The sequence below is a fragment of the Sporothrix schenckii genome (genome assembly GCF_000961545.1).
Source record: "Sporothrix schenckii 1099-18 chromosome Unknown Cont47, whole genome shotgun sequence".
Lineage (NCBI taxonomy): Eukaryota > Fungi > Ascomycota > Sordariomycetes > Ophiostomatales > Ophiostomataceae > Sporothrix > Sporothrix schenckii.
The window spans coordinates 4,029,673-4,052,669 of NW_015971148.1; the positions used below are offsets into that span (position 1 = coordinate 4,029,673).

General features: G+C 59.4%; 4 protein-coding genes across 4 annotated transcripts; 1 reads left to right on the forward strand and 3 right to left on the reverse strand.

Moving 5' to 3' along the window:
• Positions 1-268: 268 nt before the first annotated feature.
• SPSK_03849 (transcription initiation factor TFIID subunit 2) lies at positions 269-5,887 on the forward strand (the record flags this gene model as incomplete). Its single annotated transcript, XM_016730664.1, has 1 exon — positions 269-5,887. The coding sequence occupies one exon, from the start codon at positions 269-271 to the stop codon at positions 5,885-5,887; it is 5,619 nt and encodes a 1,872-aa protein (XP_016585817.1).
• Positions 5,888-6,758: 871 nt separating this feature from the next.
• SPSK_04362 (uncharacterized protein) lies at positions 6,759-7,952 on the reverse strand (the record flags this gene model as incomplete). Its single annotated transcript, XM_016731170.1, has 1 exon — positions 6,759-7,952. One exon carries the CDS (start codon positions 7,950-7,952, stop codon positions 6,759-6,761), a length of 1,194 nt encoding a protein of 397 aa, XP_016585818.1.
• A 1,030-nt stretch (positions 7,953-8,982) lies between these two features.
• SPSK_03909 (autophagy protein) lies at positions 8,983-12,553 on the reverse strand (the record flags this gene model as incomplete). Its single annotated transcript, XM_016730724.1, has 3 exons — positions 8,983-12,036; positions 12,109-12,201; positions 12,284-12,553. The coding sequence occupies 3 exons, from the start codon at positions 12,551-12,553 to the stop codon at positions 8,983-8,985; spliced, it is 3,417 nt and encodes a 1,138-aa protein (XP_016585819.1).
• A 3,881-nt stretch (positions 12,554-16,434) lies between these two features.
• SPSK_03853 (BTB domain and ankyrin repeat protein) lies at positions 16,435-21,621 on the reverse strand (the record flags this gene model as incomplete). The annotated part of the gene is made up of 1 exon (XM_016730668.1): positions 16,435-21,621. The coding sequence occupies one exon, from the start codon at positions 21,619-21,621 to the stop codon at positions 16,435-16,437; it is 5,187 nt and encodes a 1,728-aa protein (XP_016585820.1).
• Between the last annotated feature and the right edge of the window lie 1,376 nt (positions 21,622-22,997).

A 22,997-nucleotide genomic window follows, 5' to 3' on the forward strand; every position in this document is an offset into this window, starting at 1 on the left:
TCTCTAGAAGGCTCTTTCAGCCAGCGGCTTCCCCCGTTGAGCTTCGACGCCGCTCATTTCTACGCTCTCCTGCTGCCTTCGCCGACCGGTTCCTCTACCGCCTGCTGCCTTCCATGTCATGACATCGTGCATCACAGGTCGCCCTCGACGACCAGCCTTCTGTCTGGAGCCGCTGAAGTTGTATCTGCTTTAGCATTTCCTACCATATCCTTCTTTACCGACCCGGCCAACCCCCTCTCTTGCCCGCGCAGCTCGGCTCCTCACAACGATGCCGGGCATCCTCCAGACCGACGGTGCCAACGGCGTTGCGCCCGGCTCCGACCCATTACTCGATCCCGCGTCCGACGACAAACTGCCACCCGTCGAGGAATTTGTCGTCGTTAACCAGGAGGTCTCCATTGACATCAACTTCCGTGAACAGAGCATCCAGGGCGAGAGCCGCATCACAATATACCTTACAAATCCCGACGACGCGCCAGACGAAGTCGCCCTCGATGCCCGCCAGTGCGAAATCGATACCACCCAGATCCGCGTGAACGGCAAGGCCGTCCGCGCCACCTACCGAGACCCCTACGAGTCCCTCGACCTCCCGCCATCATGGGACCTCACGCCGTCCAACTTCCCCGTCCTCAAGAACCGAATGCGGAACCTTCTGCCAAAGCGACGGCGCGATCTGCCAGTCGAAAAGCGCGAGCAGGTCGGCTGTAATCCGGCAGACCGGTCCCTGCGCGTGGCTCTGCGTCCAGACCCCCCCAAACCTCCAGCCAACGCTGCCTCGGGGGCTGCAGCGGATGCCAGCTCGGCTCAGCAACCAGGCAAGCTCAAGGTTCGCCTGTCGACCGCTGGACTTGCGGACACATCGGCCAACGGACGCGGTGACACCAAACCTGACTCTGACCAACCGACCGACGGCCTGTTTGAGATTGTGATTCCGTTCAAAACGACACACATTCGCGATGGCCTGCACTTTGTTGGCGTGGAAGACAACGACACGCGGTTCCCCCACGTCTACACTCGTCATTCCCTCGAGCCAGGCATGGCCGCCTGCATATTTCCCTGCCTCGACGACCCCGGCTCGCGTTGTTTCTGGAAGATTCATATCAAGACGCCACGAACCCTCGGCGATGCCCTGATGCAGCAGCTCGCATCAAATCAGTCCATGAATGACGCGGCGGCGGCGGCGGCGGCTGACGCTGCTGCTAGCAACGACCGGTCCATTACCGTGCACGGCAGCCAAGGGAAGCAACACGCAGCGTCACCAAATGGACAAGGTGCAAAGAGCGGCCACAGGCAGCTCCAGCTCACGGAAGAAGACAAGCTTCTCGACATGACGGTGGTCTGCTCGGGCAACCTTGTCGGCGAGAGGGTTGACGAGGCCGACGAGTCCAAAAAGGTCATGACCTTTGAGATCACGGACCACGGCGCGGCGGCCAACCAAATTGGCTTTGCGGTCGGCCCCTTTGAGCACGTGGATCTCTACACGGGGTTTCGTACCGACGAGGACGACGAGAAGCTGGGCGCAAGCGCCCTGAAGATTCACGGCTACTGTCTGCCTGGACGGCAGGTCGAGGTCCAGAACACGTGCGTGTCACTCACGACCGCGGCCGACGAGTTTGCCATGACGTACGGTCGGTACCCGTACGACAGCTTCAAGCTCTGTTTTGTCGATGACATGGTGTCCGACACGACACCGCTGCTGTCCTTCTCCCTCTGCAGCACGCGTCTCCTCTTCCCGGACAGCATCGTGGAACGGGATTTTGATGTGACGAGGAAGCTGGTGCATGCGCTGGCGTACCAGTACTTTGGCTCGTACATTGTCCCGAACCAGCGCACCGAGCTGTGGCTCACGGTCGGCATCGCCTACTACATGACCGACCTGTTTCTGTGCAAGCTGTGCGGCAACAACGACTACCGGTTCCGGATGAAGACCATGACCGACCGACTGGCCGAGGAAGACCGCGACCGGCCGTCCCTGCATGATCTCGGCACCTACACGTACTTGGGCGATTTTGAGATGGAATTCATGGCCCTCAAGGCGCCCCTTGTCCTTTTTATTCTCGACAAGCGGCTGACAAAGGCCGCGGGCTCGGCGAGCGCGAGCCTGGCACGCGTCATCTCAAAGATCATCAGCAAGGCGAACACGTCTGGCTGGGGTGACAATAACAACGAAATCATCTCGTCCGAGTCGTTCCGCCGCGTCTGCGAAAAGACGAGCCAGTACCAGCTGGAGGCCTTTTGGAACCAGTGGGTGCTGGGCTCTGGGTGCCCGTGGCTGACGATCAAGCAGCGGTTCAACCGCAAGCGGCTCTGTGTGGAGATTGGCATCCACCAGACCCAGGAGACCGTGGCGGCCAAGCCGCGGCCGATGCACCACGCCGAGTTTTGGCGGGAGCTGGTCGAGAAGCGACACGGCACGTACGCACGCAGGGTGCAGCGGCTGTTCACGGGGCCGATGACGATCCGCATCCACGAGGCCAACGGCACGCCGTACGAGCACATTGTGGAGATTCGCGACGACGCGGCCTTTACGGGCGGGGCGAAGTTTGACATTCCGTACAATACCAAATACAAACGGCTTAAGAGGAACCGGCGGAACCGAGAAAAAGCCGCCGCCCTGGCGGCCAGCACCATGGACAACAGCGGCGCCAACGCCGAGAACAACGACGAGCAAATTGTCTTCTCGCTGGGCGACAAGCTGGACACGCCGGACGAGATGGCTGCCTGGGGTCTGATTGACTGGACGGAGCAAGACGAGAAGAGCATGGACCAGGAGTCGTACGAGTGGATCCGCATCGACTCGGACTTTGAGTGGCTCTCCAAGATCCACACCAACATGCCTGCGTGGATGTACCTGTCGCAGCTGCAGCAGGACCGCGACATTGTGGCGCAGCAGGACACGCTCTTGTACTTGTCCCGAATTCGAGAGCATGCCATGTCGGCGACGATCCTGACGCGCACGCTCTACGACGACCGCTACTTCCATGGCCTGCGGACCATGGCGGCCGAGAACCTCACGCGCCAGGTCTGGAAGCTGTCGGACACGGCTGGCGGCGGCGGCGGCAGCGGCAGCAGCAATGACAACGACCGCGCGAACGGCCAGGGCGGCGGTGGCGGCGAATCGATTGTGTACCGCGGCCTGGAGCAGCTGATGCATGTGTTCCGCCACTTCCACTGCTACGACGACGCGACGGCCAAGCCCAACGACTTTTCCGACATGCGGCGGTACTGGGTGCAGTGTGCCGTCATCGATGCCATCTCCAAGGTGCGCTTTGAGGACAAGCGGCCGCGCGAGGCGCAGCGGTTCCTGCTGGACATTCTGCGCTTCAACAACAACGCGCAGAACCTCTTCTCGGACCATTTGTACGTGGCCCGCGTCATTGTCGCCCTGGCGACGAGCTTCTGTTCGACGTCGTCGGCCGCGACACAGACGGGCGCGAACAGCAAGAACAGCAAGAACAGCAGTGCGGCCGCCAAACCCAAGGACCGCAGCAAGATGGACATGGTGTTGACGTTTGACGACGGCATGAGCGACGACGATGGTGGAGGTGGCGGCAACGGCAACGGCAACAGCGACGACGACGACGCGTCGGACGATTTCAACCACCTTGGCGCCGACATCGACCGCATGGAGGTGGACACGGAGGATCAGCAGCTGCTGGAGGCAGCGCTTGCCGAGATTGAGCGGTACCGACGCATGGACGAGTGGACGAGCTCCTACCAGAACGCGTGGACGACGGCGGCGCTCGAGGCCAAGCGGAAGCTCATGAAGACGGGTGTGATCCCCGTGGACGCGCTCGAGTTTGTGCGCTACCTGCAGGACGGCACGATCGACGCGGTGCAGCTCAAGGCGTGCGAGGCGCTGATCGACCTGGGCCTGATGCTGCGGCCGGCCATTCTGAGGCTGCTGCTGTCGACGATGACGACGCACGCGTCGCCGTTTATGCGCGACCGGCTGTTTAAGCTGTTCTGCAAGGGCCTGGCCTCGATTGCGTTTGGCGAGCACACGGGCTCATCCTCACCACCGGGTGGCGCCGGAGCGGACGACAAGAAGAAGCAGGACCAGGCGGCCCTTGCCAACGGCACCACGAACGGGGCCAATGGCGACACACAGGCTGGCGATGCGGCACGCGTGAAAGCCGAGGACGAGGACGGACAGGAGGAGGAGGAGGAGGACGACGACGACGACGACACGGGCGGCCTGATTATCGAGCAGGGCGACGCGATCACCAAGAAGCACCAAGAGGAGCACGCGCGGCGCGAGAACATTGACGCGGCGGTGGCGGCACTGCGCGAAGCCGTCAAAGGCAACCAGGAGCTGCTAGCCGCCATGTGGGATGCTGTGCTTTCACCGGTGACGGGCTGCACGGAGAAGCGAAACCTGATGGACCTGCTGGACGTCATGTTTGACGGCGACCTGTCGCTTCTTCTTACGGTGACGCACCCGACCATGTGGACGGCGGCACGTAGGGCGACGCCTGGCGGTGTCATTGATTTCAAGAAGATTGCACGACCCCTCAAGCAAGCGGCTCCGCCGCCGCCCGCATCGACCGCCGCTGCTGCCATGCAGCCTGTCCTTGGTACCGACCCGGTCGTGGCCACGGCGGCGGCGCCGGCCATCACCTTGCCGCCACTGAACACGCCTGGCGCAGCAACGACCGCACCTGCCAGTGCGACGGCGGGCGGTCCAGCAAGCACTGCTGCGACGCCCGGGCAGCGTACTGCGCTGCCTGGCGCACCGTCCAAGAGGCCGACGATGCCCAAGATCAAGCTCCAGACAAGCCGCGTCTCGATCGGCGGCGCAGGCTCACCGGCCACGTCACCGGCTGTTGGCACGCCGATTGTCATCAAGAAGCCGTCTGTGGCTACACCCGCGCCAGCCGTGACGCCTGCTGCGCCCGTGTCGACGTCTGTCCTGCCTTCCCTGACGCAGCGCGAGAGCACGGCGGACTCGATCTCGGTCCAGCCTGCCCAGAGAAAGAGCTCCGTTGCAGCGACACCGGCTGCCACGTCAGCTGCCGCGGCCAAGGCCAAGTCGCCCACACCGGCCAACGACTACTTTGGCAACTTTACGTCGCGGCTGGGCAAGTCACCGCAGCCGGCGCCATCACCAGCTGTTTCGGCGGCATCCGCGCCGGTCAACAACAAGCGCAAGCGGCAGGACAGCCAAGCCGGGATTGATGGTACCGGTGCCGGTGCCGGTGCTGGTGCTGGGTCTGGATCGGGATCGGGATCGGGAGCGCCGCGGCCCCGCAAGCTGCTGAAGATTGCTGTGCCCCTTAGCTATCAGCAGAAGCTCAGCCCACGGGCCAGTCTTTGGCTCGAGACGAACCGGACGGCGTCGCCTGGTTCGGCAGCTGACGGCGACTCGATCCGGGCGGCCGGCACGCCATTTGGCTTGACATCGCCTAGGAAAGCCTCGACGCCGCACTCGACCGCGTCCAAAACGTCGGTCCCTCGCAGCTCGGCGACGCCGGGCCCCGTGTCGGGTTCTGGCTCGAGTTCGGCGTCGGCGCAAAAGCCGCTGCCCTCGTCCAAGCCACAGCCTCGGGGACCGACGCCGACGTCAACATCGACAACGACACCGCCACCGCCACCTGCCTCGGTCTTCAAGTCTGGACCGTCGGTGAAGCGCGAGTCGGCGACGCCGGATGCCGTCGTCAAGCCGGCACGCAAGCCTCTGCCCAAGGGGGCAGCAACAGCACCAGCACCAGCACCAGCCGTCCAGGCACCACCGGCACCACCGGCACCACCGGCACCACCGGCAGCTCCTCCGGCGGCAACAACGGCACAAGCAGCACCAACCACGCCGGCCACGCCGGCCACGCCAGCGACACCGGCATCGAAGCCCATCTTTATCAAATTCAAGAGCAAGGCTTCGAATGTGTGAATGCGGTCGTCACACTCTTCTCTCCTTCCAGTCTCCTGTATCCTTTATTCTCTGTCCCTACACACCCAACATGAATACTTGCTTTGGTTCCCTTGCTTCCCTTCTTTGTACCAAAAGAAAAAACGGGCACAAAATACGCGTTTCCTTCCTCGTACGCGTATCTCTTGTCCCTTGTCCTTATTTATTATTTATGTCACCATTTACTATGGGGTCCAACCATTATTTGCCCTTTTCACAGGGCCGGAGGTGTTTTGTTTCCAGTGTTGTTCTCTCTCTTTTTTTGTTTTCTGAAAATGCATGAGCTACTGGAGCTACTGGCTGCGTTGTTCTTGTTTGTCTTCCTTTTGTGTATAGAGGCCAGCATCTTGCCATACACTTTTTGCCTTTTTGCTTGGGTCCTTTCTAGCTTTTTAGCTTCTAGCTTTTAGTACTTTATTCTTTCTCCTTCACCATGTTAATTCAACAGGAATGAGCAGTGTGCACCTTCTTGGCCTTTGCCGTGCGTTCGTAGCATTGTTCCTATCCTGCCAACTAAATACTATTGAGGAGTCGTAAGCGTGTCGACGGTATAGTAAAATTTGCTCTCGATATCCTTCGGGTATGCTTTCACATTGAACTTGACCTAGCCAACACCATCTGCCTCTATCCTCTGGTATCTTTTCTGATGTTCTCTGATCGTTTCTGATTTTTCCAACATGGCCAGATATGCAAACAAAATAACCAAATACCAAAATGTAAACGAGCGTGCGTCGAATGTCCCACCCCATATGACGACGTCTCCTGTTTAAATGCCCGGAAGTACCCAAGAAACCCAAACTGTCCAAAATGACGAATACCATTACCCAGTATGCCATACACACACACTCTCTCTCTATCGCCGCACTCGGTTAGCCGCTCCACCGCCGACGCCGATACGCTCGTCCCGGCTCCGTGTCGAGCGCCCCTCGGAGGGCGTCGTGTTGGCCGCCGCTTGCTGCTGCTGCTGCGTCCGCCGGGACGCGCCGCCGCGTTCGCCTGCATGCGGGTGGCGCGTGACGGGCGGCGGGCCCATGGGCGCCGACGAGCCGGGGTGGTAGGTCGGGTGGCTCTGGTGGACGAGGTGCTGGGTGGCGGTGGTGGTTGCGTTGGGGTTGGTGGCCTGCTGTCGTGGGTGGCTCGGGTTGACTGGGGGCGTCGTCATGTGGGCCGCGGCCGACGGCCCGTGCTGCTGCTGGGGTGTCCGTACCGGCGGTCCGGCTGCTGCTCCTGTCCGTCGTGCGGCGGAGCCAGTCGCGGCCCCTGGGGCCCCTCGCCGGGATGATGCTGCCGTCGATGCTGTGTCGGGCGCTCCAGATGCACCCCGCGGCTGAGCTCGTGCTCGCGACGGTGCTGGCGGGGGTTGTTGGTCCTCAATGTCCATCTGGCCGCCGTCGTCCGAATCGTCCACCAGCAGCTCGTTGGCCATGGCATTGAGTGCGTCATCGTCGTCGTCGTCGTCGTCGTCGTCGTCGTCGTTGTCTCCAGCCACCACGCCTTCTGCCCCATCTTCGTCGCCCTCCGCCTCCTCCGCCGCTGCCTCCTCCTCCCCCTCACTTTCCTCCTCCGCTTCGTTGAAACCGCCCGGGAACGGGCCCTGCTCGTGGTGCCGCTGGCCTTCTTGTTGCGTCCATCGCCAGGCGGCTCGGCTGGCCGCCGCAGACGACATGGCCGCCGCCGACATGTGGTGGCGCTGCCGCTGATAGTGGTAGGCCTCGGACGACATGGGCGGCGGCGACGGCGACGAGGAGAACGGCGGCAGGTTCATGCTTGCCATGCCGCCCATGCCGCCGATGTTGTTGGCTGGAACGCCATGCGCGTCCTCGTAAAGGCTGCCGGCTACCCCTTGCGGCTCGCCATTGTAGCGGGCACCCTGTCGTTGCTGCTGCTGCAGGTTCTGCTGCTGCTGCTGCTGGAGAATTTGGATCTGCTGCTGCTGCCGCCGCTGCCGGTCTTGCTGCTGCAGCTCTTGTTGCCTTTTGATCCGATCTTCGTACGCTGCCACATCCTCTGCCGTGACGGCCAGCACGGTCGGCGGGCGGCGGAGCATCGTGTCTTTGTCAGGCGGATAGAATTAGATATTAAGAACAACGGCAACAATATCGAGTGAATTGCAGCGCATTGGATAAGACGGCTGGTTGTATGTTGGCATGGCGATGTGGAGCGAAGCCACTGCTAAGCCAAAACGTCACTACGCGGTGCGCAGTTCTGGGGTCGCGTAAGTAAACAGTAATGGTGGGGTAGGTACCGACTAACTAAGTTGTATGTCGAAAAGAGTATGCTCTGGACCCCCCCAAAAAAAGCTTACATAATACCACTGCGCGCTTCACTACATTCCTGCACAATCGTGTAGAATACGAAATACATCGTAGAGCTTCATGCCTTCTTTCTAGTCTTCGCAGTGTACAAATAATCCCATTGCGACATTATAAACTCTGCACCTTGATCGAGGTATCTCGCATCATGTGCAGTAGATATATTAGACACGGTACCGATCTGCATGCATCTGGCCACAAGAAAATGCTCACAGAATGCTCGTCCAATTCCTTTGTGCAAACGACGAGAACGATTTTTTATAAAAGTAAAACATGAAATTGGAGAGAAGAAACAACAGAGAAGAGAGAAGAGAAGCGTGGTATGAAATGCGAAGTGGACAAAACCAACATGGCCAATGGCAATGAGAGAAAACGCCAGCCTTGGTTCTGAAGTTCCGATGATGGTAAAAAAATGACAAGGTAGGGAAAACCTGCCGAAAGAAAAAGAGGGCAACTCGTCCCTGGGTAGTAGAGAGCAGTAACGTATAAATTAGAAATGGAGGTGAAAGACTCGAAAACATGGTACCATTCTAACGGCCAACAAATGGTGCGACAACGCCTCATGAAAATGGGTTCGGCAGAAAACGACACGAGGAAGTGGTATGGAGAAAACGCAAATGCACACATCGCATAATAAAAAACGGAGTATCATATGAAGAGAGTCATGTCATTAGACTAGGCCGAAAATGGCGAGAATATGCGTACACATGCAAATATATATTCATCTCGCCTTGGCTGTGGGCGTGTTTCGTAGTAGCGCAACGCTCACCACTGCCGGCGGCGCGACTCATCAATGCTTTGCCGGTTGGGGTCGCGGCCCAGCTCCGACAGGTCAAAGACCAGAGGCTCGTCTTCTGTTTCGCCGTAACCGCCGCCGCTGCCGCGCAGGCCGGACGACGACGTCTCGCCCTGCTGCTGTTGCTGCTGGGTTTGCTGTGTCGTTTGCTGCGTAGGGGTGGTGGACGCCTGCTGGTGGCGGCTCATGTACCGGCGCCGAGGCGAGGAACCAAGACTGCTGCCACCAGCAACTGTGGCCGAGCGGAGTACCGCCGCAGAGGACGCGTTGTCACTGGCACGGTGGGCGTGGTCGTCGTCGCCGTCATGGCCGCCCCCACCGCCGCGCACGCCAGTCGAGCGCGACAGGGCACTGCCGCTGGCCGGACGCAGAAGACCCGCCGCAGCCGCCTTGAGGCCGGCAGGGCTACTGGCAACACCAACGGCGGCAGCACTTTCACGGGCGACTGCGCCAGCGACATCATCCGTGGATGCGTGATGGTGACCAGGGCCTTCCTGGTCGAGGCGGAAGAGCGCGCCAGGCGAGGGCGGCTCGCGGTTGCCCGCACCGCCGACGCTGAGACTGCGCTGTGCAAAGGCCGCCAGTTCGGCCGCATTGTCGTCGACGTGGTGAACGGCGCGCGTCTTTTGGACCGCCGAGCTCGAGCGGCGGCCACCGAGCTGAAGAAGGCGTGGGGACAGCGGGATGTCGATCGCTGTCGTGCCGCCCACACTGTCCAGCTTCTCAATGTTGTTGCTGTCCGCATCGCGGCCTGCATGGCCCTCCCCGCCCTCGGCGTCGTTGCCGGCGATTGGGCGGGGGCCACCAGGTCGCACGCGAACCTGCCCTTGGTAGTCGACAATGGCATTTTCGCTCAGCCGTGACGGCACGGCAGGTGTGTGCGGCGCATGTGGCATGTTTGGCGACAATGGCTTGATGGGCGAGTGTGATGACGGCGACAACGACGTAGACGTGTGGCCAACCGCCGCAGCACCTGCAGTAGCGCCGGTGGCGCTCGAGGCGCCCGAGGCGCCCGAGGTACCTGTTCCCGTTGGATGGCGGCCTGACGAGCTCAGCGAACGCGGCATCTGCAAGGACGAGTTCATAGAATCCGTCAATGCCACGTTGGACTCGCGCATCAGCTGGAAGCGGGACAGCTGTGCTGCGGTGCGACGCGCCGAGTCGACGCGCTTGCTGCTGGATTCGAAGCTCTGGAGCGTCTTTTTGCTTTCGAGTGCCTTGAGGAACTCGGAGATGTTGTCGTCGTCGGTCTGAAAGGATCCGGAGCTGGCAACGCCGCCGACCTCGGCCAGCAGCCCGGAGCCGGGTTGGGCCATGGACGACGCCAGGCTCTGCCTGCCGCTGCTGCCCTGGTCATCTTCGTTGCGGCTCGCGCCGCCGAATGACGACCTGCCGCGCCGGTGCGTAAAGCTACTGCTGAAGCGGCTGCCACCCGCGAGACGGGGTGATGAGCTCTGGCCTGGATCCATCACGGCAGCAGTCATGGCGGCCGATGGGCTGCCCACGGAGGTCGAAACCTGCGGGGCAGCACGGAGCGATGCGGCCATGCCAGCGGTGAGCGAGCTGCGGTTTCTAGCCTGGGCCAGCGCGCTCAGCCCAGACATGGGCCGCGAGCCAGAGAGAGGCGACGAGGGGACCGGAATTTCATCCTGAGTCGTACGCGGTGATCCTGAGAGCGACCCAGCCTTGAAGGGCTGGAATGAGATGGATGTCCTGCGTCCTGCGTCCAGGTTCCGGAGCATGGGTGGTTTGGTGGAAACGGACGATGTGGGCGACAGACCAGCTGCGCGCCCGGCGGCAATTGGGAGAGAATTTGGAGGGTCGATATGTGGTCGCTGCTCCAGGCTCGAAGGACGGTACGACCCCGTTGGCGAGCTCGTTTCAGAATCAGCTGTGCGAGCCGCCTTGAGAGCGGTAATGGGGCTTGTGCCGAGCGCGTCGGCACCGTGAAACGTGGACAGGCTGCCGTACGTTTGCTGCAGTAGAGGCCGAACCGACGGTTCGGCGGCATTGCGGCCACTGCGCTGGTGGGACGGAAGCGAGCCAACAACTTCGGCCGACGATTCCCGCCGCCTGTGTTGCTGGCCAGAGGTCTGTTGCGTCTCCCGCTGCTGAGGCAGGTAGATGTTGTCTGGACGCTGGGACGGTGGCAGCGAGGGGCGGAAGTAGTTCTCGTCAATGCCCATGAAGCGTGAGCTCAGGAGCGACTCAGAATCGTCGATGCGGAAGCTGCAGTCGTTGCGGTAGGTGACGGAAGCAGAGAAACGCCCTACAGGAATCTCGAGATCGCCAAACATGTAGTCCGTAACTACATCTCGGCCGTTGTCAAAGTTCAGAGGCTGGCGGAGATTGTCGAAGCGACGCGAGGCGATGCGCGCCTCGGCCTCGGCACCCGTGAGGATGCGGCAGCGCACCTTGAGCGCCGGATGCACACCCTTGGTGGACGCCTGGCGGGAGAAGCGATAAGCGGGTAGAACGTGTGTAGTAACAAAGAGCGAGCGGAAGAAGACGATGCTGCGCTTGTAGATGGTGGGCAGAATGGGACCAAAGTCCTCCATCTCGTACTCGGCACCGCTGGTGCTGGTGCTGCCGCTCGTATCGCCGCCGGCGCGGCCCTTTCCGGTTGCGGATTCGTGGGCACTGCTGCTCCCGCTGCCGCCAGAGCCACCACTACTCGTCTTTATTAAGCCGGGGATGCACTGCAGCTCAATCTTCCAGCGCTCGAGGATGATTTCGGTGGATCGGGAACGGGTTGTGTTGCTATCGGACCGGCCGCTGCTGCTGCTGCCGCTGCCGCTGCCGCTACCACTGGCCGACATGTCGGAGGAGTTGAGCGCTTCGAGCGCTTCCCAACGCTTGCCGTTGTCGTCGATAACAACAAGTGCTTGGCCGGCGGCCAGTCGAGACGCGTCCAGGTAGGTCTCGATTATCATAGGCGGTGGCCGGTGGTCGAATCCGCCGCAGTGTTTCCATGTTTTGAGCTCGTCTTTGAAGTCGTCAATGTCCTCGGTTTCGATTTGAAACTAGAGCGACCAGTCAGTACAATGCCGACGCAAAATCTCTGGCTAACAGTCTTGGCCGGCGTATAAACGTACCCATTTATTTGTCTTGCGTCCACGACCACCGCCCGAAGGCGTGGTCGGGATGCGGGCCTGAAGGATAAGCACGGCAGCTTTAAGATGAAAGTTCTGTAGCGACGACAACGGTTAGTAGGAGAGGGCATGGAGTGGGAAACGAAGGAAAGAAGCCAAGAAGCCAGACTCTGCGCACCTGTATTATTTGGTCCAGCTTTTTAATAGATTCTTTGGTTGGTCCTCCCGATGCCAGAGCTGTTGTTGGCGCAGCACCGCCATCACTGCCACCGCCGCCGCCGCCGACGCCGCCGCCGCCATCGAAAGATGGACTCGGCGGCGCAACTTCAGAGGTAGCGCGCGGCCGGCTGGCGAGTGTGTCTCTCGGGTTGTTTGTGCGTGTGGGGTTGGTCTGGGCTGCAGTCGCGGGTGAGTAGCCGCCTCGCGGCGGCCGCGACTGTTGATGCATTGTGCGGTTGAGTGAGGGTGTGTGTGTGTGTGTGTGTCGGAGAAGAGAGATACTGGTGTTGTCGACGATGGGCAGCGGTCGATGTCGATGTCAATGTCGAATCGTCTGGAGGCCTGCTCTATTCAGAGGCGTCGACGCAAGCCAAGCGGCTCTAATCTGATGGCGCTGGGGTTGGGGGTTGGGGAAGAGAAGTGGATGGGCACGGAGGTGAATTGGGAAGGGGAAGATGCGAGGTCGATGCCGCGAGCTACATTTATCTGGATTGCCGTCTTGACGGGAATAAGAAAGAGATGCGTGCGCCGAAGGCCGAGGTTAGGACGACGATGCAAGGCGTGAGGGTGCGAGGTGTCAGGGCGAAAGGTGTGACCTGAGTCGTGAGCGTTGTTCGTCGACTGTCGAGCTGGCGAGGCTGATGGCTGGCGGATGAGGGTTGATGTCAAGTCCAAATCCAAATCGCCTCTTCGGTCGCCTTGGTTCACGCTGGTTGTCTTGAACCTCTGCTAGGCTGCTGCTTGCTTCAGTTGCCAGTTTCTGTTGTTTGCTTTTGCTGCTGCTTCTTCTTGTTCCAGCACCAGCTGCTGCTACCTCATGCAGGACGGGGCGCGGCTGCAGCTGCTGTGTGGTTCGACGTGCCTTGGCCTGCGGGAAGGTGGCTGGCGGACCGGGGTGTGCGTTTCCCGTATTTGCGTGCAGGTCGTTTCGGGTTCGATCGTGTCGCCGCCAAACAAACACAAGACACAACAGAAAATGACAGGCCGAGTCGACAAACTGCAACGCAGTGCGATGGGAGATGGTGACGAGAGGCAAAGGAAAAAGGTAAGGTGCAGTAGCTCCGCTCCCTCTAAGGCTGGACAGATCAGGGTGTTGGACGATGACGGTTTTGCCGGCCGATACCGTTCTAAGGCGGTCTGGGCTGCTGCTCTGCTATGTCTTGCGTCGCTCAGTGTTCCTCGTGTACAGTGTGAGAGTGTGAGAGTGTGAGGTTGGCCTGGCCTTTGCTGTTGACCTATGTGAATGGATCCCGGCTAGGCCCCTGTAGCACGGTGTCTCAGCGGGGAACGTCAAGAGGGTGTGGGCCGACTTTGGTGGGAACTGTCTCTGACGACAAACGGACTGGCCTTGGAGTGAAGTGCAACGCACGAGCTGGGCGACTCGGAGAAAACCAGAGACGAACGCTGCAAACAAAGCTGCAGCAAGAGGAAAGGAAACACAAGGGAAACAATAGGGAGACACAACAAAATGAGCAGAGATGGTGCGATTGACAATGTCACCGAGATAAAGAAAGACAAACGGATCAACACAACAGTGTAACAAGACAACCAGACAGGGCCCTTCCAGGGTGACCACCTGCACCATGTGATGTGCCGACTAGAGGGAGAGACGGAAGACAAACAAAACAGGGGATGGGGACAGAGCAAGAAGCGAGAATGACCAGGATGGGAGGAGACGAGCGAGAGGAGAATCGAGGCCAGATAGGGGGACTAAGGCTGCATGACTAGACCAGGCGGTAGGCGGGTGCCGTTGTGCTCGCTCTGCGGCACTGAAAGCGTCTAGTCTAGCGCAACGGATGGCTGATATGGGATACCCGTCACGATAACAGAGGTGATGGCGCAGGGTGCTTTGTATGGAAGAGCGTTTGATGTGTTTGTCTCTGCCCGAGGACAATTTCTGTTTAGTTTTTTGTTGATGTGATGACACAAAACGAATTAGGCAACCCCAAGCACCACTGAGGTGCTATGGCCAGGGATGAAATGCTCTTTCCTGCAGCTCGCTCTTTCCTCTGGTCGCCCATTCGGTAGTTCCTTCTCGATTGGGAACTGCGATGTAAAGGCCAGGGAAGGCATGAACCAGCGCCATTCCCAGAACAGTGTCCAAGAGGGCAGGAGCTAGACAGGCCAGTGACTAGGCGCAGAAATGGGGGATTGACCAGACCAACCCACAACTTGGAAAGTGCGCGTTGTACTGAATAGTGGCAGGAGCAACCCACTCGCACCGTGTGCATTACTGCGAGGCCGACCACTGATATGTCTGACTCAGTAGTGATGGGAAGGGACAGAGCCTAGACAGCATGTTGAATCACGCAGTAACACCACTGAAAGATCCCATCCGATGACGAAATTCTCCTCGGAATGTACCGGTTCTATACACAGCGCCAACAACAGCAGCTTTTGCTGAGAGATGAAGACAGTGTAATTACATGTTACGTAGGATAGCAAAGAAGAGAGATGCAAGTCGATGGCAAATTGGTCGAGAAAATGCATCTTTTCGGCGGGCATCCAAATGGCGCAGAGGCCGAATCTGGAGTCAATAGGTCAACTGACATGAGTGTTACAGTGGGCAATCAGGTGCTCTCCACTCCTTGTGCACTGTATTACTCCGTATAATATTACAGACTGGCACGCCACAGCCCTGTCCACTGATTGGGTGGTCGGATCGCTGTAATTCCCAGCACGCACAGCGCTTACAGCGAGCACCACATGCACGTCCTCATCGCTTGCTCGCCTCGCGATGATACGGGGAATCGCAGCGATTGCCAATCTAGCACCGGGCTTCTGTCGTGCGTATGTTGTACATCTATCTGTATTACGGAGTGTGTATGATAGGTTCGAATGATAAACACGGATCGGCACAGGATTTGTCGAGGGATTTTTGGTGAAGGTGCCTATCATGGGATGAAAACTTATCCAACAATCCAGCAACATTGAGCAATTCGGTCTCATTGTCTTTCTGTGGTTCTTTTTTTCCTTCCAATTCTGTTCCTTTTCTTTTCGTGGCTGCCGAATTCGTGGTTGAGATTGGTCAATGTGAGACCATCATCCAGGCAGATGCTCGTTTTGAGCCTCAAGGCAACAACACAAATGGGCATCCAAAGTATTGCCAACCTTTGTCCCTTAAACTGCTCCGTACGTGCATCCTGCCGACAAGTTGACACTGTTGGAGCTACTGCGGGCACCCGCAAACGAGACCGCGAAACGGTGCATGAGTGAGGTTTATGACTGGCTGAACGGCGTTTGTGACTCCAAGCCACATAGTAATGACAGCAATCTATCGGCACCTGGTAGTCATCAGGGAGCCAAAGGGTAGACGGGGCCTTCAGAGAAGCGACATCGAGAGAGACTTGGGTTGGCAATGATTGACGCGGTGGTGGTTGTTGAGCGGACACAAAAATGACTTTATCACTCGTTCTTTATTTTCCGATTATTTTCTTTAAATTCCATATTTTTCGTCTTGAATCCCCCTTGGATGCCTAATAGGCTCACAACACACAGACGCCCGCCTCCCCTTTGCAATGCAATGACATTGGCCAACCAGATCAAGCTTGAAAAGCATTACGACCTCGCAATAATGGACGATGGCTTCAAATGCCGGACCTGTGTTGCTTTCCCGTCATGTGGTTTTTTGTTCCTTCTTCTGTACATCCTGACTGCATATTTTGTGCTGCTCCATCTGGGGCGAGCAACCGTCAAAATGACAACATCACACAAAGTAGGAACCTGCTGTGGCTGCATGCATACGCCAATGCATCTCATATTTGTATATCGTGAAATTGTGGACTTGTGGACGATGGAAACGTGGCGAGGTAAATTAGGCTGCCCTCTATTCTCCTGTTGCCTCTCCCTCTGGGCCCATAGAAGCGCAACAGATCCCGCGAAACGCCATGTAAAATAGTCTAACACATAATCGAACCAAGAAAAAAGCCAAGCCAGGGGACTGGCGGTGTATATACAGTTGCTGGAAAAGAAAACTCGAGCGTTCAAAACAAAGCAGCCTGCAAAGCGGCGGGTAATATAGACAATGAAGACAGTGGAAACAACGAAAGCCACGAACATGTTCAACACGCGTAGCAGAGTGACAGAGACAGGGGACAAAACCCACCTCATCTATGCCTTGCCGCCTCGTCCACCACCACCACCCCGTCGTCGAGACGATCCGCCTTCTCCACCGGCAGCAGCTTCCGCATGGTGCTGGCCGAGGCCATCCCCACCACCACGGCCTCCGCGTTGGTTGCGACCTCCACCGCCGCCACCTCCACCCCCTGTCCCTCCCCCTCGAGTCGCCGCTTTGTTCGTCGTCGATGGCCTGTGCTTGCGAGACGACGTCGACGCAGCCGCCTTGCCGTCACCACCAAGGCTTGCTGCCGCACTGGTGTTCTGGCGAGCATCGGCTGCTTTGGCACCCCCTTGTACTTCACGGCCACGGCCCCCTTCACCCCGGCCACCACCACTTGAACCACTTTTGCCGCGTGACTGCTGACGCCGTGTCTCCTCCTCTTGCGTCCGCTGACTCTCTTGGTCCCACCACTCCTGGAACGCTTGCTCCTGCTGAATCTCCTGCAAGCTGCGCTTGGCCACCGCCTCCTTCATTGTTTCCTGCTCGAGCTGTTGCTGCAAAAAGATGTCTGCCATGGTCAAGCCCAGCACAGGCTCGGACTTGGGCGGCGGCTTGATGTACACTCTGGAGTGCGGTGCGAGCGGTGCAGCATTGGCTGACTTTGATGACGATGACCCGCTCGCGCTCGGCCGCGGCTGGCCGGCGAAGCGCGTGTCTGGCGAGGCGGTCCGGGGGCTGTGATGCAGAGACTTCTTGCCGCGTGGCTTGGGCAGTGATCCCAGTGCAGGGTCGCCGGATCCGGACGGAGTGCTGGAACCAGACGTGGCCAGGGGAGACGTAGACGGCGGCGGCGCAAGCTGCGTGGTCGCGGGCGGCTTGGCCGGGCCCGCTGCCGAGGGCGATGATTGGACTGCGCTCTTGTCCCAGGCCGAGGCCTTTGGTAGGCTCTTGGCAAGAGTCTGGGTTTGTTGCAGGAGCTGCTGCTGTTGTTGCTGCTTCTTTCGCTCCTTTTGTGACATCTTGGGCGCCGCAATTCTCGGCAACGAAACGGCCGGCGCATCCTCGAGACCGGGTCGCTGTTCTTTGAGACCGGCCGACAGTGCAGATTTCCGGGGGTCGATGAATGGCGCCGAAACCGTCTCCGTCAGGATGGAGCGTATATTCAGCCGCTCTGTCGGCGGTGTCGCCGCTGGCGAGCCCCACGGCTTGGCGCCGGTTTCTGCTGGCGTTTTGGGCGTCATTGTCGCTGGGGCCGGTGCGGGTGCAGGCGGAGCTGCTCCACGTTTTGTAAGAACGCCTGGGCGGCGTGCAGGTGTTGTTGGCGGTGCGAAGCTTGAGACGGGCGACGAGCCAGCGATAGTGGCGTTGACCGCAGGCCGCGACTGGAACGGCGAGACACCAAAACCGCTTTCGTCCCGCAGAGAGACGGGCGCCGTCCCATCGTCAGGGCCATCGTCGGTCCTCAGCACAGCAGGACCGCTACGGCTGCCCGGTCGCGTCCCTGCCAGAGCGCCGCCCGTTGCTTCGTCCTCTTCCATGCTAAACATGAGGTCAGCATGCGACGCCTTGGGCCGCAAGACAGGGCTCATCGGCTGCTCGTTTTTGTTCGTCCGAGGTTTTCGTCTTGCGCGCTCGGCGCTCGGGGAAGCGGTCGGCATGAACAGGCTGCCGCTGCTGTTGTCGTCCACACTGCCAGCACGGCCCTTGAAGGAGGACGAAAGCGTTCGGCGGTCGTCGTCGCGGTGTGCCGCCTTGAATGCCATTTCCCGCACCCGGCGCTGCCGCTCCTCGTCCATGTCCTGGGCCAGCTCGGGATACTTGTGCAGGAGGTCGGCCATGGCACGGCCACTTCTTGCAAAGGGCATTTGCGCCAGTTGGTTGTCGCGGACGACGGCGTCCAGGTCCTGGAGCAGCTCTTCATCGAGATCGTCCAACAAGTGGTTCTCCAGCATCGTCTCCATCTGCAGACAGATGTACTCGAGAGCCGCATCTTTGAACTCGCTGACAACACAGACGCTAACGGTGTTGAGCAGGTGCGAAATGTTGCGTGTCGTAGCAAACTGGCCAATGACCAGCTGGCAGATCTGGGACAGGCGGTCGAGCATCAGCTCGTTGGCAATACTCAAGACGTCGAGCACGGCATCGAAGAAGGCTTCGAGGTCCGGTGCTACCAGGCCGTCAAACAGCTCGGGGCCCACGTCGGCATACAGGTACTGAAGAACAAACTGGAAAGCCTTGGGATCCATGTGCTTCAGATCTAGCCTGATCTTGCTCTTCGTCACGGACTGGGCGGACGTCTGGCGGCGATTGGCCAACCATTGGCCACCAGAGCGGCCGTGGAAGAGACCCTCGAACCAAGGACAGCGTTGGCACAGGAACACACTGTGCACAGGCAACTCGGCGCCGTTCAGTTCCAAAATGGCATCACCATCTTCAAAGAAGCGGCTGTCCTGCATGGCTACCCGGAAGTCGTCGTGCATTGTCTGTTTTGGTTCCGTCTGGATGCGCACGGCAGCTTCAAGCTGAGGCATGTTCAGGCGCGTCGCCGCCTTCATGACCTCCGTCCGGACTTGGCGGTAGCGATGCGCCAGCGGCTGCGCCTGGCGTGCATAGTTCCACACCGGGATGACCTTGTCCTCGTACATGTATAAAACAAGGTTCAGCAGACTGAGCAAGTCCAGGCCCTGGACGGTGATGACGGCAACACTGTCCCCGCCGTCGGTCTGCTCCGTCTGGATGGACAGCACGTCGACAAGCTCAAACGTGCTGTCGCCGTGCCGGCACTGCGCCAGTGCATCGCGCAAAACACTGCTGCGCGCAGAGACGATCCAGCTGTGCACGGGGATCCGAATCTCCGGCGACTGGGAGGTGCAGACCATAACGCCCGGGGCAGGCGAGCCTCGATGTTCAAATTCCCAGTTGGCGAGATGGTCCGTCAGGTCGCGCTCGAGGTCGATGGCGCGCAGGATCTGGTAGGCCACAGGGCCAAGGCGCTCCTGGAGGGAGGTGGCGTCCCAGAATTTGAGGTTGTCTGCGTCCTTTGTGTCCGGTTCCGCTGATGTAAAGTCGCTGATCGCCATAAGCGGGCGGACGTCCTCCCACAGCGACTGCTCCTCGACGCCAATCTGCTCTTTGATGACGTCCGAGTCGCACCGGATGGCCGCAAAGGCACCAAAGGCGGAGCTGCGCACGGTGGTCACGTTTGTGATGTACGGCACTCGCTGGAACTTGTAGTCCTTCTTCTTCTGGTTCTTGGTAGCACCGCCACCGCTGACATGCGCATCCTTGGCCTTGGCACGCTTGATACGGCGCCACACAGCGCCGGAGTGCGAGCAGATGATGACAGAGCCTTGCTCGCCCACGTCCACAGACCGCACACCATCTTTGTGGGCATTCCAGATGCATTGCGGCGTCGTCAGGGCATCGCGGATCTTGGAAGGGTTGGTGGTCGACGTAGCCGACTGGCTGCTCTCGGCCAGGTTGGTCAGGCTCATAGTGAAGAGATCACCACGGCTTGTGACGGCGGCAATCGTCTCCCCACCGGAGGCAATGTAGTTGATTTGGTTGCGGCCAGCGTCGTAGCGCGAGGACATATTGAAGTTGCCAAGACGATGGCCGAAGGTCTCTGTAAAGGGAAACTTGACAATCTTATAGCCGTAGCTCGTGAAGACGCAGACGGTGTGGTTCGCGAGGAGACACGTCGTGGCCTTGTCGATGGCCGATACAGAGACAATGGGCGACGAGAAGAGGGAGGCGGCCACTTTACGCGGAACCGTCTGTACGTCGAGCGAGCGCGAGTCCGCATCCATCAGTGCGAGCTGGCCGACGTTTTTGCCCCAGCAGTAGAGTGACGATCCCGTGTGAGCCACCGAGTGCAGAGCAGACGCAGCCACGCCCAGGATGGTCTCCTTCCGAAGAGGCCCAAACACTTGCCGCGGGGTGGCTGTCATGGGGTCTTGATCGCGCTTGGGCGAGGGCGGCAGGGCGTAGCCGAGCTGCGAGAAGGTGTTGGCACCCCAAGTCCAGAGCTCGCCGTTGTCGGTAACGGCCATGCTGTGGTTCTGGCCCAGGGCGACCTGGACAATCTTCCGGTCGGTGAGGGGACCCTGGACGGGCTCGAAGGAGAAGCGGGTGTTTTCGTCGCCGAGGCCCAGACGGCCGCCGCGGCCAATACCGCACATGTAGAGGTTCGACACTGGGTCCGCGGTCAAGATAGCACTGTGCAACTTGGACAAGACCACGTCGTGGATCAAAAGGGGACGGCCTTGGATCAGAGCCGGTATGTTGTCGATGCCGTCGGTCGGTGACGGCAAAATGTCGGCTGGGTCGAGCTGCTTGGTTTCTTCGAGATGCTCCTCGTAGAAACGGCGGACCAGGTGATCCGGTCGCTTGAGGTACACGCGCTCCGGGAACTGGCGGTCGTCACCATCGCCCATTCCGAGGGTCAAGTTCTTGTTGCTGCCAAAAAAGAAGAGGTCTTCGCCGTCGACGAGAGCCTGAAGGTTGGCACAGCCAGTGGGGTGGTTTTGTTGGATAGCGTGATCGTCGTCGTCGGAGTCGTCGCCGTCAGGTGCTGCCGTGTTGTCCAGGGCGGCGAGGCGCCGTTCGCCGATGATCGAGTTGTACAAGTCAAAGGGACTATTGCCCTCGTGGTCCTTGGTCTTGATCAGCTGGCCGATACGGCCCACGGGCGCACCCAGGGTCTGGCCAGCAATGTCCTTGCGCTCCTTCAGGAGGAGCAGCCGTGCGATGGAAATGTTGCCGGCATAGAGGGCGCGGTGCAGCGCATTCCAGCCGCTTTCTGGGTCTTGTACATAGATGTCGATCGCGGGGTGTTCGAGAAGCGCTTCGACGAAAAGAACGCCGGTTTCGGACGTAGATGCGGCAGCACGAAGGAGGAGAGTCAAGCCGGCATGGTCCCGGCTGTTGATCTCAGCCTTGCCAATGCTGCCACCACCGCCAGCCCCCGACTTGGCCGGACCAAAACCCGCACCGAAGCCGGAAGCTTTGCGTGGCTTGCCGGCAGGAACCCTTGGCGACGTCCCGTGGGGGCTGCTTCCAGCATCCCCGGAGCCACTAGGGCCCCCACCACCACCTCCGGCGCTGCCGCCGCCGCTGGCGGCGCCTGCGTTCGCGTTCCAAACAGCAGCTGCCTGGGCAGTGTGGCCCGTCAGGGCGAGCAGGCGTCGAAAGCGCTCGACATTGTCTGCAATGTAGCACGACCAGAGTTGACTCATTTAGGCACAAACACAGTGCACCGGGGGTTGCAAAGACTGGAATCTCTGCAAGCCCCTCCTCTCCTGCTTCAGAAGCGCACCTCGCTGTGATTCTCAGGGACCACGGCGTATTTAAAGGCGCGAGAAGGAAGCGAGTTGAGAAGGACCTGCAACAGCTGACGTGCGGTCGGTGTGAATGTCGATAGATGGCGAGCTAGTAAGTTTGCCGGATGTTGAGCACGTTTGCCTCGTGGCGTTGAGAGAGAACAAAAAAAACCAGTGGATCGGATACAGATGCGCCACGCAAGGCTGTCGGCGACAGGAGCCAAGATAAAAGCAACGATCTGGTCTGGAGGGCGTTCGAAAGGTTGGCAGACGATGGATGCGTCTCACAGGTTACGGGCAGGTCGATGCGAGCAGGACGGGATATATCGTTCCTCGGCTTCAAGTTGGTTCGATCCGTTATGTCCGGGAAAGGACGAGGACGGTATTGAGGTGTGTGCCGTCGACGAGCGAGGGGATATAAGAGTCGACCGTGTCGAGTTGAAAGACGGTACAGTTGATCAGGGGAGAGGAAGCGGTCGAAGGGTGGCGTCGGCGGCAGTGTGGTCGGCGCAGAGGGGGATGTCGAGTCTTTAAGTGTTTTTTAATGAGGTCAGAATGAGCCAGAGGCAAAATAACAACAAAATAGTGTCTTAAATTAATGTGTGTGTGACGCGCCTGCCACGATTGGTAGTGAAATCAACCCGATAAGTTCCAGTGAAAGGAAGGAGCGATTCGAGCTGGCAGCCAATCAAAGCGGCAGGTGCGCCGGGTTAGGGTCCCCAGAGGCTCAAAAGCTTCCTTTCAAGGACAAACGCCGCGGCCCTAAAGTGCAACGGGAACACGCCAGACACGCCGCGAAAGAGCGCTTGTTTGCGGATGCGTCGTCATTGGTGAACACGAGCCATGCCAGTCAGATGCCACGCGCTTTGTTAAGTCTTGTTTATGATGTTGTGCATGACCTACGATCGGGCATTGTGGGCACCCAAGAGGTCGTTTCACGTGTGTCTTCTTGCCGAGTGTGATATGCGCCGGTCGCGACTGCCTCGTCCTTGTGCGCAAGCCGTCGCGGTGAGATCAGGCCCTACGTTTGGCGGGGAAGGAGCAGGGCTGGGGGCCTGGGCCCGAGCCCTGATCGCGCTTTCTGCACAACATGTTCCACCCCGCCGGCGCGCGTCTCGTTCAGTGCTGCATGCTCTTAAATGCACTGACGGATTAGTCATTTATACGGGCCACTCCTGCCTTGTGCAACATCCCACCAAATTCTGAACAGGAAGTAGGCATACTGACTTGCACTGGGCTCTTGCCTTCCAGGAAAATGTTGTCCTGCAAGTTTTGTGAAAAAGCTTTCAAAA